This window comes from Myotis nattereri (assembly GCF_964212035.1).
Source record: "Myotis nattereri genome assembly, chromosome: X".
Taxonomy (NCBI): domain Eukaryota; kingdom Metazoa; phylum Chordata; class Mammalia; order Chiroptera; family Vespertilionidae; genus Myotis; species Myotis nattereri.
The window spans coordinates 148,685,389-148,702,257 of NC_138078.1; the positions used below are offsets into that span (position 1 = coordinate 148,685,389).

At 44.0% G+C, this 16,869-nt stretch overlaps 1 protein-coding gene, 1 long non-coding RNA gene and 1 pseudogene across 4 annotated transcripts in view; 2 read left to right on the plus strand and 1 right to left on the minus strand.

Annotated features, from left to right (window-relative positions):
* Positions 1–16,869, plus strand: part of LOC308512121 — a 43,521-nt gene that overhangs the window by 19,520 nt on the left and 7,132 nt on the right. Inside the window, exon 2 of the long non-coding RNA XR_013995465.1 lies at positions 12,753–12,996. This is a non-coding gene — a long non-coding RNA (uncharacterized lncRNA). The remainder of the gene's footprint in view (positions 1–12,752; positions 12,997–16,869) is intronic.
* Positions 1,563–2,096, plus strand: LOC308512117 (glutathione S-transferase P-like; annotated as a pseudogene). The gene has a single exon. The product of its transcript is annotated as a glutathione S-transferase P-like (transcript).
* The window catches only part of LOC308512120 (zinc finger protein 157-like), a 41,261-nt gene continuing 30,338 nt past the window's right edge, over positions 5,947–16,869 (minus strand). Inside the window, exons 7-8 of one of the 2 annotated variants that reach the window (XM_081081931.1) lie at positions 12,731–12,869; positions 5,948–7,030 (exon numbers count right to left, since the gene is read on the minus strand). In XM_081081931.1, the coding sequence (XP_080938057.1) occupies positions 7,017–7,030; positions 12,731–12,869 (153 nt within the window). In that variant the 3' untranslated portion in view covers positions 5,948–7,016. Of the gene's footprint in view, positions 7,031–12,730; positions 12,870–16,869 lie in introns of both variants that reach the window. The other variant, XM_081081930.1, reaches the window with a different exon arrangement.

Genomic DNA, 16,869 nt, shown 5'->3' on the forward strand with positions numbered 1-16,869 from the left:
ACAGAGGGACAATAAACAGAAACAACAAACATGAGGACATTGAAAAGGAATAAACAACAAAGTAGAAAAAGGGAAATAGTTCTTGATGGAAGCCACAAAACCAAGCATATCGTTAACAAATAAAATGGAGTGATTCTCCTGTAACAGACTGTAAAATTGGGTTAAAAACAAAAGCTGTATGGCCCTGGCTGGTGTGGCTCAGTTGGTTGAACATCATTCCAAGCACCAAAAGGTCTCCAGTTCAATCCCTGGATCCCTGGTTAGGGCACATGCCAGGGTTGTGGGCCCGATCCCCAGTAAGGGGCCTGCAGGAGGCAGCCTATGGATGTTTCTCCCTCTCATCAATATTTCTCCCTCTCCCTCTCCCCTCCTCTCTCTCTAAAACAGTGGTTCTCAACCTTCCTTATGCTGCGGCCCTTTAATACAGTTCTTCATGTTGTGGTGATCCCCAATTTCATTGTTACAAATTGAACATAATTAAAGCATAGTGATTCATCATAAAAACAATATGTAAATATATATGTGTTTTCCGATGGTCTTAGGCAACCCCTGTGAAAGGGTTGTTTGATCCCCAAAGGGATCACGACCCACAGGTTGAGAACCTGTGCTCTAAAATCAATAAAAACATATTTTTTTAAAAAGCAGTGTGTTTTTAAGCGTACTATGCTAAGGCTGCTCAACCGCTTGCTATGATGTGCACTAACCACCAGGGGGCAGACAGTCAAACCGTTGACCAGTCGCCATGACGTACACTGACCACCAGGGGGCAGATGCTCTGACCTGTAGGTTAGCTTGCCGCTGGGGTCCAATCAGGGCTGAACGAGTGGGGCCCGACATGCCCTGGAGCCCTCCTATGGTCCCTCCCTGGCTCTGATTATGCACTGGTGGGGTCCTTCGGCCTGGCCTGCACCCTCTTGAAATCCGGGACCCCTAAGGGGATGTCGGAGAGCTGGTTTCAGCCCGATCTCACAGGCCACTTCCCTCGGGAGGGTGCCAGACGCAGGGCTCACGGCTGGCGAGACTGATTGGGCATGAGCCAGCGGCAGGCACAGTGGAGCCAGGATGAGCGGGAGCAGCAGGTAGGAGCTGCAGGTGGTGTCGGACTGTGGTTTTTGTCCTGATCCCCACAGGCCACCCAGAGGGACTCCACCCATGCACAAATTCATGCACCCGGCCTCTAGTTTAAAATAAAGAGGCAAAATTGAACCCTATGTAAGGATTCAGCAGATAAATGCAAGCAGAACAAAAGCAGGTCTGATGGTGTAATTATCAAGTTAAAATCCAAGGTCAAAAGCATTCAACAGATAAATAAAAGACATTATGTAATAATAGAAATGTAACAAAACCTTAAAATCATAATTCATAGTCTGAGATTAAACCTCTTTCAGAATATGATGGATTAAGTTAACAAAAACAAAGGTAAAAATATATGAAAATTATAATCAATAAACAACATTAAATAGACATAAAAAGAACTTTATATCTTACAAGCAGACAATATACTCTCTACTCCTATATCCTTAAAAAACATTCCCTGGTTAAGGGCACTATAAGGCCATGACATGCTGAGGGCTCACCAGGGCCAGAACTGGAAGGAGGAGGTGATGACCAAGGAGACCTGGCTGCTGGGCTCACTCAAGGCCTCCTGCCTGTATGCGCTCCCCAAGTTCCAGGATGGAGACCTCACCCTGGACCAGTCCAATGCCATCTTGTGACCACCGAATCGCTCCCTTGGGCTATCCTGGAAGGACCAGTGGAAGGCAGCCTTGGTAGACCTGGTGAATGATGGTGTAGAGGACCTCCACTGTAAATACATCACCCTCATTTATACCAACTACAAAGCAGGCAAGGAGAACTAAGTGAAGGAAACGCCAGGGCACCTAAAGCCTTTTGAGATCCTGTTGCCCCAGAACCAGGGGGGCCAGGCTTTCATGGTGGGCAGCCAGGTCCTGCCCCCCTGCTGCCTGGAGTCCTTCCCCCTGCTCTCTGCCTGGGCCTGCGGGGCATACCTCTGACCCAAGCCCAAGGGCTTTCTGGCCTCCCTTCCTGCCCCCTAACATGTGAAACTCCCCATCAATGGCAATGGGAAACAGTGAGTGCTTGTGGCACCCTCAGTAGGAGGCAGGGCTGCCTTCTTCCCTTTCCTCAGGACCAATAAAATTTTCAGGAGAGAGAAAAAATGTAGGGCTTTGAAGGATCACATTCTCTGATAAGAATCAATAAAAACAGAAATAAATTGAAATAGTACCAAAATATCTTAACCAGCTGGAAATTAAGAAACATAATTTATTACACCAACACTTGAGAAAAGCCACATAACCCTGGCCCGTGTGGCTCAGCTGACTGAGTGTAGTCCCATGCACTGAAAGGTCATGGTTCAATTCCCTGTCAGGGCACATGCCCAGGTTGTAGTTCAATCCCCAGTCAGGATGTATACGGTAGGCAACTGATTGATGTTTCTCTCTCTCCCTCTTCCTTCCTCTCTCTCTCTAAAATCAATGAAAACATTTAAAAAAGAGAAAAGCCACATAATGCTATTAATTAATATTAAAAAGTATATAATACAATTCAGTAGCCATTTATATTAATAATAAAAACCCAACTTAACAATCAAAGGAAACTACTTAAAATTTAGAAAACCACATTCCAAAATTTTTCAGAAAGCTTTACACTAATTGGTAAAATGTTTAAATCATTTCCATTAAAATTGGCAAAAAGATAGGGATGCTCTCTATAATATCTATTAGCCAACATTATTTTAAAGGTTCTGTCTCAGCATTGTCCAATACAACTTTCCATAATGATGAAAATGTTTTCTATTTAATGCTGTCCAATACAGTACCCACCATAACTGAAACCAAGGTTTGGCTGCCTGACCTCATGAAAGCCTAACTCGTGAGACAGATGCTGGTAAAAAGGAAAGAGATTTATTCGAGTGCTGGAATCTTGGGAAGATGGGGGATTCTTGTCCAAAGTCCATCTCCCCACCTTAGTGCAGGCAGAGGATTTTATAAGGAGGGGGAGGGAAAGCAGAACAAAGAAATCAAGGGGAGGGGACTTAAAAGTTCTCTACGTGCAGGCCAGCACAATCCATTCTGATAAGGGTCTCAAAACTGGTCAAGGGATGGTCTGGTGTTTGTCATCCTGGTTTTATGGTTGAAAGTCAGCAAATCTCCTAGGCTAAAGGTCAGAGTCTGCAGTTTCTGAAATAAGTTCCTAGGATTCTTATACAAATACGTTGTTTATCTACAAGCTACATATTAGTCAGAGTCAGCATTTACAGAAACCATGTCAAAAAGAATAGTGCGATGGGTAACAATTCACAATTATTACACCACTAGCCATACACAGCTATTGGACACTTGAAATGTGGCTAGGTGACTAAGAAACTTAATTTAAAACTTTTTTAGGCCCTGACCGGTTTGGCTCAGTGGATAGAGCGTCGGCCTGCGGACTCAAGGGTCCCAGGTTCGATTCCGGGCAAGGGCATGTACCTCAGTTGCGGGCGCATCCCCAGTGGGGAGTGTGCAGGAGGCAGCTGATGGATGTTTCTCTCTCATCCATGTGTCTAGCTCTCTGTCCCTCTCTCTTCCTCTCTGTAAAAAATCAATAAAATATATTTTTAAAAAAATAAATAAAACTTTTTTAGTTTAAATAATTTTAAATTTAAATAACCACATAACTGCAAGCAATACTAATAAGGAATAAATCTCTTTTCTTTTTACCAAAACTGTCAGACATAACTTAAACTTGCTATAGCAAGAAAGTCTAACCTATTCCAGTGCTCTCTCCTCTAGCAGACAAGCTGTTATGTAGACTTAGTGTAAAAAAGCCACATAAACTTAGTAACTACTGTAAGGGATAGTTAATAGAAGGACAATGAAAATAGAAGGAGAAATAATCACATCAAATATTAGATAAAAGAGACAATATTATCTATAAATGATATGATTGTACAATTAGAAAACCTGAGAGACTATACTAAGAAGCTACCAGAATTGGTAGGTAGTTTTGATAAGGAGCTATATACAAAATCTATATGTATATATAAAAGGCTAATGTGCAAAGTGTCCCCTTGGGAGTTCGACTGGAAGACCCAGAGTTCAATCACTTGCTGTGATGTGTGCTGACCACCAGGGGGCAGCGTGGAATGAAGAAAGGCCCCGGCCAGCAGCTGGAAGGCCCCGATCGGCCCTAATTGTTGGCCAGGCCTAGGGATCCTACCCATGCACGAATTTCGTGCACTGGGCCTCTAGTATATTTATAAAAATGGGTACTTTCATTTTAAGTAAGCAGATAGGCTTAGCAAATATAAGTTTTAACAATGACAACAAAAATTTATAAATATCTAAGGATACATTTTATAAGAAGACTATAAAATACTAGAGGCCCGGTGCACAAAATTTGTGCACTCGGGGGGGGCGGTCCCTCAGCCAGGCTTGCCCCCTCTTGCAGTCCAGGAGCACTTGGGGGATGGGGAGCAGGTCTAAGCCAGCAATCAGACATCTTAGTGTTGCCACAAAAGCGGGAGAGGCTCCTGCCACTGCCACTGTGCTCTCCAGCCATGAGCCCGGCTCAGGGCTTCTGATTGAGCGGTGCTCCCCCTGTGGGAGCTCACTGACCACCAGGGGACAGCTCCTGCATGGTGGTCAGTGTGCGTCATAGTGACCAGTTGTTCAGTCATTTGGTCACTTAGGCTTTTATATATATAGACAATACAATTCAAGTCGAAATTGCAATACTTTTGTTGGGGGGTGGAGGGCCATTCATTTTGAAACTTGATAAAATAATTTTAAACTTCAGAGTTCCTGGAAAGATACATTTGCAAGAACGAAAATTCAGATTACAGAGACACAATAGAGTTCAGATGAAATGAAACATATTTGTGGCCTTATATTACAGAAATGGTATTTAATTCAGTGAATGCAAGGCAATGTGTTCCATAAAGGGTCTTGGCTGATAATGAATTTGACCTAACTCCTGCAACCATTACAAAATCTCCTTGCTCTTTGTGTTCCAGAAAATGGCTTACTGCAAAGAATCTCACTTCTGTATATGACTTAGATAGGACCCACAGATGTCCCTCTTGCTTACCTACAACAAGTTTGGATACAGACCCTCCAAATTCCAATTATTTGCCTCACAAACACTGATTAATTGGGACAAAATGCTTGTTTGCTTAACTTCAGTCAGGTTTGTCTCTTTCCTACAGGCTCCTCAGCTCTGCTTTCCCCCAAGCCTGAGCAAGCACAAAAAAATGTAAAAGGGGCCCCCCTTCTCAGCTTTTCCTAAGAGTGAGCTGACCTGTCAGAACCCACTGGTCATTCCCCTGCTTGTGCAGCCTCTCCACAGATTCTGCTTATCTCAGCTTGCCTTCTCCTTATCTTGGCAATCAAAGAAAGGCCCTTTTCCTGTTTGGTTATGAGATGCTTGCAGATTTCTGAGATGGGAGCTTTCTCCCTATTGCAACAGTCTTCCTTTCTAATTCGTCTCTTCATATCTACATCTGGATTTGTTTTTATTTGACACAACAAAAACAGAGCTTGACCTTGACCTCACGCCACATACCAGAGTAAATTCCAAGTAAATTAAAAGTTCCAGCAAAAAAATGAAGACAATAAAATAGAAATAAATGTTAAGACTGTTTTTAGGGTGAAGGGGTTGAGAAGTACAGATTGGTAGTTACAAAATAGTTATAGAGATGTAAAGTACAGCAGAGGGAATGTAGTCAATCATATTTTAATAACTATGGATGGGGCCTGGTGGGGACTGGAAATATCAGGGGACCACTTTGTAAAGTATATGATGGCCTAATCACTATGCCATACACCTGAAACTAATATAAAATAATACTGAATGGAAGCTGTAATTGAAAAAAATTAATTTTTAAAAATAATAAAGTGAGATGCACACATACACAAATAAAATAAAATGCACTTAATGGGCCACAGGTAAACTACGTGATATTTATTAAAATGAACATTTATTGCATTCATCCTTAAAAAAAGATTACCTTTTTAGGACGACCTGGAATGGGGAAGGAACACCATGCAAGACAGGAGATACAGAAGCCAGAAAAGAAAGCTTAGACTTTTCTAATTACAGATCAAAGGACACATAAAACGCAAAGAACAAAAAGAGTTAGGGGGGAACTATTGCAAAGCAGGAAAGGGTTAATAACCCTGATGTACAAAGAGAGTCTACAAATTGATAAGACAAAGACAAATCACTCCAACGAAATTTGGACAAAGGATTTGAAGACTGGCAGAAGTCAAAATCGAAATGGTCAACCAACAGAAAAACATCCTCAGTTGCACAAGTAGTTAGGGAAATGCAAATTAAAGCAGTTTGATGCTACTAGCCCTTAGACTGGCAAAGGTTAAAGAGAGCATGGACAGCCACTGCTGGAGATTTGCCTCCATGAATCCATATTTTGCTGGTGAGAGCAGGAAATGTTACAGTCTTTTGGGGAAGTGATTTGGCTGTATCAATTCAACAACAAAATAGCCTTACCTGCATTTAATAGTAAAAGTTCCAAAATATAGGAAGCACAAATTGGTTGGTGCTGTGAAAACCTGACTTATCAACAATACAGTAGGACAGTGGTCGGCAAACTCATTAGTCAACAGAGCCAAATCTCAACAGTACAACGATTGAAATTTCCTTTGAGAGCCACATTTTTTAAACTCAAACTATATAAGTAGGTACATTGTTATTAACTTAATTAGGGTCCTCCTAAGCTGGCCTTTGCTAAAAACGTCCTCAGTCTGATTGAGGTACGTTCGCTGAGGTCGACCCCTTCCAACTCTCCCATCCACACTCGTCTTGTATACTTGTTTCATCTGTCTCCTTTCCGAAAACCGACTTCTGCGCATGGGCCACGAAGTTTCAATCGCACTGTACATGCACCCCCGCATGTGGTATTTTGTGGAAGAGCCACACTCAAGGGGCCAAAGAGCCGCATGTGGCTCGCGAGATGTGGTTTGCCAACCACTGCAGTAGGAGAATCTCTCTCTTCACTCAGTAGCTCCTGGGGAAAGCAGAAGAAAATAATCAGGAAGGAGATACACATTTTAAAGGGCTCCAAACAAGCTTGTGAACCAATAAACACAGATGCTCAACACAACTGGAAAATTCAGTCTTTTCTTTTTAAAATATTTTTATTGTTGACTCTATTTCCCCCCATCATCCCCCATTTGCCTCCCTCCACCCTGCCCCCACCCCCCTAGAGCTTCACCACATTATTATCTGTGTCCATGGGTACACAGTCTTTTCAATCCAGAGATGACACATTTTTGAAAATTGGGCCCATGCTTTTTTTTTTTTTTTTTTTTACCTCATTTTTATTGTTGATACTATTACGGATGTCCCCATTTCACTCTCTTTGCCCACCTCCACCCAGCCCCGGTCCCCCCTTCCCTTTTGCCATCACCACACTGTTGTCTGTGCTTATGGTTTACACATATATGTTCTTTGACTAACTCATTCACCTTCTTTCATCCAGGCCCTCCCTCCCCACAGCCCTCTGACAATTGACAGTCTGTCCCATGTATCCATGTCTCTGTACTTAAACCTTAAGGCAAGTTTCAAGAAATTTCAAAGATAACATCATTCAGACAACATCTTCAAACTGCAGCGCAATGAGGACAGCAGTCACGAACAGCCAATTAATTCACTTTGTGTTTGGGGAAACAGAAGATGGTGTGAGGAACTGTAAAATATTCTGCACTCCCTCTGAATTCTTTCTTTGAGTCATTAATTCTGAAAACAGGATGCTGTGGACTGGGGTGGCCCAAATTGTAAACTGCTCCTTCCGGCCGCATTTGCACACCTGCGGGTCAAAGCCCACTGAACGTGCACTTGATGCTTTGGTTTCCTTCCCCTACAAAACTCCTCTGGCTCCAAAAGTCCCCACGCTCCAGGGGGCACTGCTCTGGGCTCTTCTCTCTGCCGCACCCATTGAATAAAGTACCCATTCCCTTGCCCTTTGAGTCTCAAAGCATTTTGTTGTTGTTGTTAATCCTCACCGAAGGATATATTCTTTTCACTGATTTTTAGAGAGAGTGGAAGGGCGAGAGAGAGAGAGAGAGAGAGAGAGAGAGAGAGAGAGAGAGGTGGATGTGAGAGAGACACATCGATGGGTTGCCTCACGCTGGCGCCCTGATGGGGCCCAGGGATGGAACCTGCAACCAGAATCCAACCCGCGACCCTTCCGTGGTGGCAACGCTCTAACCACTGAAATAACCGGCCAGGGCTCAAAGCATTTTTTGCAGGTCCGACAGTGGACTTCTACATAATGCATGAGTGAAAGGGAGAAGAAAGTTATAAATGAGCACTTGAAATTGAACACTAACGAAAAGGAATCAAAACTTGGATCTTTAGTAGTAGAACTTTAGCCTTAATGTTTATATAAGGAAACCAGAAAGGTCGATTAACCGGTTTTTAAACATGGGATGACATGCCCCAGGACAGGCGTCACCGGCCCCCCAGGTACTCCTGGCACAGATACCAGGTGTCTGGCACTCCATCACTTCAGCTCCCCGCCCAGCGTGGTTCACCCGCTGCGGATGACTTCCGCTTCCTGGCCTAAATCTGACACGTCCTCCCCGCCCCCCCCCCCCCGGACCCCGGGGGCAACGACCCAGGGTCGGTGACAGCTGAGGATTGGCAATGCCCCCAGCCGGCGGGTGGACCGGGGCGCCTTCAGGTGGGCACGCAGCGGCGCTCTGGGCTCTGTGCGCCAAATGGGGCTCTTTCAGTCCCCTGAGCCGGACCCGGACCGATCTCCCGGCTGCTGGGAGGACTGTTTGCAGCTGGGATGGAGGCGGGGGCCGGCCGCCGGGGATACAGCTGAGTGCCCGCACCTGCGTGCTGGGAGGGCGCAGCGCCGGGCTGGGGACCATACAGGGGAGAAGTCCGGTTGGCACAGCCCGAGATCTGGCCCGGTTGGCTCCCGGGAAGTACCACGGGGGAGAGGGGGGTGGAGTGAGGGGGGAGGGGGTGGGGGGGAGATCAGGCTGGGGACCACAGGCTCCAAGGCAGAAATGACCACCCTTCCAAGATGGCGACTCTCCCAATCTCTCTCCCGGAGAGAGATTCCCAAGGGGACAGCCATGTTAGCTGCCGGACAAAAGTCACTAAAACAAATTGGAGAGGCCCCTCTACTCCCCCCGACACGCACACGCACGGAGAGGTCGCGAGTGCGCCGGGTGGCATTGCAGATCACTCCCCAGGCCACACCAAGCATGTGCAGGATGGAAGGGGCCCTCCAGTGCACTTTCAACACTTAGGGCTCCTGGCCCGAGTTTAACAGGGGTGGCAACGAAGGGCCAGGAAAGCAGCCACGGAATTCTGTGGGTTTTATCACGTGGATTTGGTCCTCAGTGATGGTGCCCTGTAGGGTGAGTGAAGGGGCTTCCGTGAGGTCACTTAGGAGGCAGAGGAAGTGGGAGGACCTGCCTTTGAATTGGTTCGTCCTCCTGTATCTGTTTTCTGTGTCATTAATTTCTGCCCTTGATTTCATTATTTTCTTTTTAAAAAAAAATTCTTATTTTGAAATTCCTAATTGAATGCTTATCTCATTAATGTTCAATCATTACAATTTTATGATGTAATATAAGCATTAAGTTCATGATTTCCCCCTGGGAACACCTTAGCTCCATGTCACTATGGTTCACTTCTAATGTTTTCTAATTTCTGCTGTGGTTTTCTCTCTGATGCCTTAGTTACCTAGATATTTGATATCTCAAAAAGTTGAATTTTTAAAAAAATATACTGTATTGATTTTTTACAGAGAGGAAGGGAGAGGGATAGACAGAAACATTGATCCGCTGCCTCTTGCACACCTCCTACTGGGGATGTGCCCTTGACCGGAATCGAACCCGGGACCCTTCAGTCCACAGGCCGACGCTCTATCCACTGAGCCAAACCGGTTAGGACAAAAAAAGTTGACATTTTTGTTATTGATTTCACAACTACAGAGAGAGACTGCCATCTGAGTGATTATTAGGTGCAGGAATGGATGTTTTTAAGTTCAATACATACCACCAGGTTACTTTCTAACACTTGTAAAATTGGAACTCCCACCAGCAACCTATAAAACAGCTCCTTCCAAGATCCTCTCCCCCACTGAAAGTTAGTGCTTTTTAAATTTTCCTCATTCTCAGAGCCAAACACAATGATATCTAGCTTATTCTGTTGTGTATTTTCCTGCCAACTAGTGGTTGAACGTCTTTTCCTCTTTATTAGCCATTGAAATGTACATATTTTTTTAAATTTTTTCTATCCTTTGCTCTTTTATCATTTGGGTGGCTTGTCTTTCTTACTAATTTGTGGATATTAACCTTGTGTCATTTCTTGTCATTATATTTCTTTTGTCTCTTTATATGTTTATTTTTATAAGGTGTGTTTATATATAATTAAAAGGAAAAATTGATTAAATATAAGATTTTATTCTTTACAGGTTCTTAGTGTCTTTTCTTGCTTAGTGAGTTCTCCCCATTTCATGCTTAAACAAATATATGCCTTAAATTTAACATTTTTTGTTTTAAAATTTTAAATAATATTTCTTATGTTTTATCATAATTCTAGGCTTGCTAAAATCCTAGTGAAATTTTTATTTAAATGAGTCATTACATTTTAAATATGTTTTAGAGAGAGCAAGGGAGAGGGATAGAGAGATAGAAACATCCATGAGAGAGAAACATCTATTGGCTGCCTCCTGCACACTCCCTACTGGGAATAGAGCCCACAACCTGGGCATCTGCCCTGAATTGAACCATAACCTGATGGTTCATGGGTCAATGCTCAAACGCTGAGCCACACAGGCTGGGCTATGGTTTTAATTTTTTTATTTTAAATATTTTTATTGATTTCAGACAGAAAGGGAGAGGGAGAGAGAGATAGAAACATCAATGATGAGAGGGAATCATGGATTGGCTGCCTCCTGCACGCCCCCTACTGGGGATTGAGCCTGAAACCCGGGCATGTGCCCTTGACTGGAATGGAAACCCGGGACCCTTCAGTCTGCAGGAAGACACTCTATCCACTGAGCCAAACCAGCCAAGGCTGTGGTTTTAATTTTTAAAGTTAAATTTTAATGCAACTGGAAGTTATTCTGGTGTGGGGTGTAAGATGGGATCAATGTTCGTGTTTACCATTTGGATGGAAAATTTGCCAGCACCCATCATTCATGAATACCCCTTTCTAACTCAATTAAATGCTCATTGCGCCATGAGACTTATTGGTTGGGACACTGAGGTGCTGAATGATTGATTCACCTGCGATTACCAGTCTTTGGGAGTCAGATTTCGGGGGCCTAGAGGAGTCATTGACTTGCACCTGTGGACATCGGTAATTGCAGGACTGTGTGAATTGAGAAGTGATGGACCGGAAGGTCTATTGTTGAGGATTTTATGGGGGTCACTGATTCTATATATGGGCTGTGAGTTACAGGGTCCTCTAAGCAGTCAGGTTTGGCCCCCAAGGAGCCTTAAACAGATCCATGGTTGCTTTTCTATGGAAACCAGTTGATGGCACCTTTGGGGCACACTTTTGTCAGTGTCAGTTGATGATGTAAGAGCCTGTGCAGACATGCTGGTTTTCAAAGCCCAGATGGGAATTGGAGGGAGGGGGGCAGGCAATGAGTTTACATTTTCATCTTTCGCATAAGAGGGTGGGCTCTACAAGTTGCTCATAATGTACACTGAATTATACAGAAGATTGGTTTATGCACATGTGACATGGTCACCTCTCAGCTGAAGCACTGTGAAGGCAGCAGGAAACAGAACTAATGTTTATTGTGACTGTGCCTTGTATAAAATACCTTACGGCACAGTAGTTAAGAAAATGCACTTCGGAGCCAGGTATACCTGAGTTTATGTCCTTCCCCCTAATCTGAGTGATCTTGGAGCAAATTTCTTAGTATGAGTGATCTTGGAGCAAATTTCTTATTATCTCTGAATGGCTCTATCTCATGGTAAATGGTAATCTATATAATAAAAGCCTAAACGATCGTTATGGCGGAACAACCAGAACGACCAGTTGCTATGATGTGCACTGACCACCAGGGGGCAGACGCTCAACGCATGAGCTGCCCCTGGTGGTCAGTGTGCTCCCACATGGGAAGCACCGCTCAACCAGAAGCCTGCCTCCGCAGCAGCGCTAAGGAACAGTGGGCTGAGCAGTAAGGAGCAGTGAGCAGGCAGGCAGTAAGGAGTGAGGGGTCCTGGACTGCAAGAGGGCACAGGCCAGGCTGAGGGACTCCCCCTCTCCCTCTCCCTCCCCCAGTGCATGAATTTCATGCACCAGTAATAATAATAATAATAATAATAATAATAATAATAGTCCACAGGATGAGTGTGAAAATTAAATGAGTTATCTAGTAAAATATGCCTGGCATGTTATAATAGCAATATTTAATTAATGGTGTGTGTTCTAGGTGCTAAGTGAAAGAGTACTTTCAAAGCCTCACTTCATTTAACTGTAACAACCATACAAGACAGGTATTTTTATCCTGTCTTAAGATGAAACTCAGGCAAAAGTGACTTCCCCAGAGTTGGAATTCAAACCCTCATTTATTTTACAACAAATCTCATGAGTTTTTCCCATATTCTACACTAATAGTGGGTGTTGGTTTTACTGAACTTTTCTCTTCCACAATGTCCAGCACAGTGAGCCATCCCTTGGTGCCCCTAGGAAGCATTTCTGGGGTGATGCTGGTTTGACTAACCATGTGGACACTGTCTTTCCAGGTTTCTTGGGGTCTCCTTGGAGCTCCTGGACCAGACCCCACAGTGAAGGCTGCAAGATCTTCCTTCTGGTCCCAGAAGCTCTGGTTGAGTCCACAGACGCTGTCTGGCCCTAGACTCCTGGGAAGAGCGGAGTTGTCAGCAAGAGAGCCAGAGGGCTGAGGCCCGAGTAAACATGCCAGCCAACCAGAGCTCTCCCCAGGGGAATTGGTCCCAGGCTGCAGAGGAACATGGCAGGTTGTATGAGGTGAGAAGGGAGCAGACTCCAAGGGCAGGCATTCATTCAGTAAAGAAATACTCCCGACCTGTCACCAGGACCTCAGGGCAGGGGCAGGTGGGTTAGAGGGGCATCAGATTCCGGCCTGGCTGCCCCTAAGACAGATCACTGTCCTCCTGCTGTGTAAGCACCACGTGGCTCACGTCCCTCACCCAGAGGAGAATGTGATGTGTCTGATGGAGGAAAGGTGGGACAGGAGGGACAGCGCCATACCTGGAGGAGACAGGCCGTTCCCTGCAGGGTGTCTGCAGGCCCTAGCCAGGGAGACCTCACATCCTGGCTCCCAGCACAGACCCTTCACTCTCCACTGGCTCTTTGCAGATGCTCAGCCCATCCCCACTAGAGCCTCATTTTCCTCTGGTCTCTCAGGATTTGCTGATTTCTCCTCTATCCTGATCTAAGGCAGAAAAATCCCTTTTCTTTCCGTCGTAGGGTGACCACAGTCTCCAGGGCCTTTCTAGTTCTTCCTCCTTTCAAAGATGAACAAAATGGCCTGAAAACGGACGTGACTTGCCCTGGTGGCTGAGATTGTAAATGACAAATACTGGACTGGAACCCAGTCTCCAGAGCGTGTCCTCTGCCCTTGCCACACTGCAGCCCAGACCACATATCCCACTAAAAGTTCCCCTGGAGATTCTATAAACAGGAAGATGATGACAGAGCCAGACCCTACCAGACAGCTCCCTCCTTCAGACTGTCCTGTGGACGCTGTCACCTATGGGATAGGCTCATTGTCACAGAGGCTCAAGGTCATGTGGTAATTAGGATAATATTAAATTTTTAAAATTTATTTTTATTATTTCATAATTTGACAATAAAATGTTAGAAAATTCAGGTAAGCAACTACAACAGAATAAAACATTACTTGTAAATTCAGCACTACCCCTATTTGGCCAGTGTTAACATATAGCTCTTTTCCCCTTTGTATGCGCATAAGTGCATGTATGGGGGTATATGTGTGGGGCTGTGAGTGTGCATACATACCATACACATATACATTATATACCTCCAGTTTATATAGCATTTAGTTGCCTCCATATTAACTTGGCAGTTTAACATAATTTTCTAGGCAGTCAGTCTTTTTCTTCATATACACATGATGCATAGCATCATGTCTTTTGGATAAACTATAATTAACTTAACCAGTCTACTATATATGCATTTAAAGTGTTTCAGGGTTTCTGTTATAATTAAAACTGCTGTGGTGAAATTTCTACACTTAAATCTTTTGCCCAAGTCACTAAAATTACATTTTGATTCATACTTTTTCAGCCCCACACTCTTTCTCCTCTACTTCTGGAATTCTGATGACACGAATGCCAGATCTTTGCTTATAGTCTCACAGGTCCCTGAGACCCTGCTCATTTTTTTCCAGTCAATTTTCCTTCTATTGCTCAGATTGGATTATGTTTATTTTCCTATTGTCAGGTTCCCTGGTTCTTTACTTTGCCCTGTCTATTCTGCTATTGGGCTCATCCACTGAGTCTTTAAATTTTGGTTATTGTATTTTTTCAGTTCTAAAATTTCCATTCAGTTCTCTTTTATCTTTGTCTTTACTTTTTTAATCCTCACCCAAGGATATTTTTCCATTGATTTTTAGAGAGAGTGGAAGAGAGAGGGAAAGACAGACAGAAATATCAATGTGAGAGAAACACATCGATTGGTTGCTTCCTGCACAGGCCTCGACCAGGACCCGGGCCTGGGAGGAGCCTGCAACAAGGTACATGCCCTTGACCAGAATCAAACCTGGGGCCCCTTCGGTCCGCAGGCTGATGCTCTATCCACTGAGCCAAACCGGCTAGGGCCATTCAGTTCTCTTTTATATCTTATATATTTTTTGCTGAGACATTCTATTTTGGCATTTATTTTAATTATATGGAAGCATTTTTATGATGGCTACTTTAAAAATCTTGTCAGCTAATTCTAACATCTGTGTCATCTCAGTGTTTGTGTCTGTTGATTGACTTCTCTTATTCAAGTTGAGATTTTTCTGCTTCTTCACATTGATGCCTGATTTTCAATTATGTCCTGGATACTTTGGGAAGTATGAAACTCTAGATATTACTTAAATCTTGTGTTTAGCAGCCCCCTTCTGACTCTCTTCTGCTACAAAAGGAGAATCTCCTCCTTAATGCCTGATGGAGGCAGAAGTTCAGATTTCCCACTAGGCCTCCTCTGACATCCCAGAAGGGAATGAGCAGCTTGCTGCTGCTGGGCAAGGATGGACTATCAGGCTCTCCACCAGGTGGAGAGGCAGAAGGCACCTCCTTACTGGGTTGGGGTGGAAATCCAAGATCCCCACTTAGCCTAACTTGACACTATGGAAAGGATGAAAGTCGAGGCTCCCCACTCAGCCTTTGCTGATGGGAATGGTGGTGGGGCCACAGTTTTTCTGTGATGCTTGGCTGAAGTAGGGCAATTATTATCGAAAAATTTCTCTCTTGCTACATTGCCCCATTTCCTGGGACTCTGACTAGAGAGAGCAGTCTTTCTTGGGGCAGTTTTTGTGACGATTGGCATTCTGGGCTGCCAGTTACCACAGCACTTAATCCAGTATATATGGGGCTAAAAGAAAATTCAGGAAAATCACTGCAGTCCTCAGGCTCTGAGGTTCCTAGCCAGTTTGCCTTGTCTCTCCAACTGACAGAGTGTTCTTATCTTTGTTTTACATATAATGCCCAGGGCTTTTAGCTGTACTTACCAAGTTGAAGCAAGGAAAAAACATGCCTATTCCATTTTGGTCCCATTGGTAAAATTTTTAAAAATATGTTTTTATTGATTTCAGACAGGAAGGGAGAGGGAGAGACAGAAACATCAATGATGAGAGAGAATCATGAATCGGCTGCCTCCTGCATGCCCCCCACAGGGGATCTGAGCCCATAACCTGGGCATGTGCCCTTGACCAGAATCAAACCCAGAACCTTTCAGTCTACAGACCAATGCTCTATCCACTGAGCCAAACCAGCTAGGGCCCATTGGTAATTTTTAAGTTAATTTGTTTGAACAGTTAATACATTAATTTGGTTCTCTTCTCAACACCCCAGGTCTCCCTAGCACAGAAAACCATTCCCAATTAGTTTGTGTGTGGGTCTAGTGGGGTATATGCTTAGAGATGATGCAAAGAAAAACAACAAAGAAAATTTCCTTAACATTTTTCCATGAAGATGGTTGATACTGTTACTGGTATATTAAACACTGATTTTTTTTTAAATTTACTATTAATTTGTACTTTTTTATCATGAATAGTGCTGCTGTAAATATTTTGAACATGCCTCCCGCTGCATATGTGCACATATTCCAATTGGGCATATTTCCATGAGTGGAATCACTGTGTCCTAGTCTATGCATATCTTCAACATTACCAGATGAAGCCAAAATGCTTCCAGTATGGTTGTACCAATTTACTGCCATCCGTTAGTTATGTGAGAGTTCTCATGGCACCATCTTGTCTTCATCACTTCATATTCAGTCCTTTTCACTGAAGACATTCTAGGGCAGCAGTTCTCAACCTGTGGGTCGCGACCCCTTTGGCGGTCGAACGACCCTTTCACAGGGGTCGCCTAAGACCATCCTGCATCTCACATATTTACATGACGATTCCTAACAGTAGCAACATTACTGTTATGAAGTAGCAACGAAAATAATTTTATGGTTGGGGGTCACCACAACATGAGGAACTGTATTTAAAGGGCCAGAAGGTTGAGAGCCACTGGTCTAGGGGTTGTGTAGTGGTTTGGATTTGCACTCCCTGGTTAACTAAGGAGGTTAAGCCCTTTCATGTGCCTGTTGATGCTTTGGATTTCCTCTTTTGTAAAATGCCTGTTGAAATCCTTTGCCCACTAT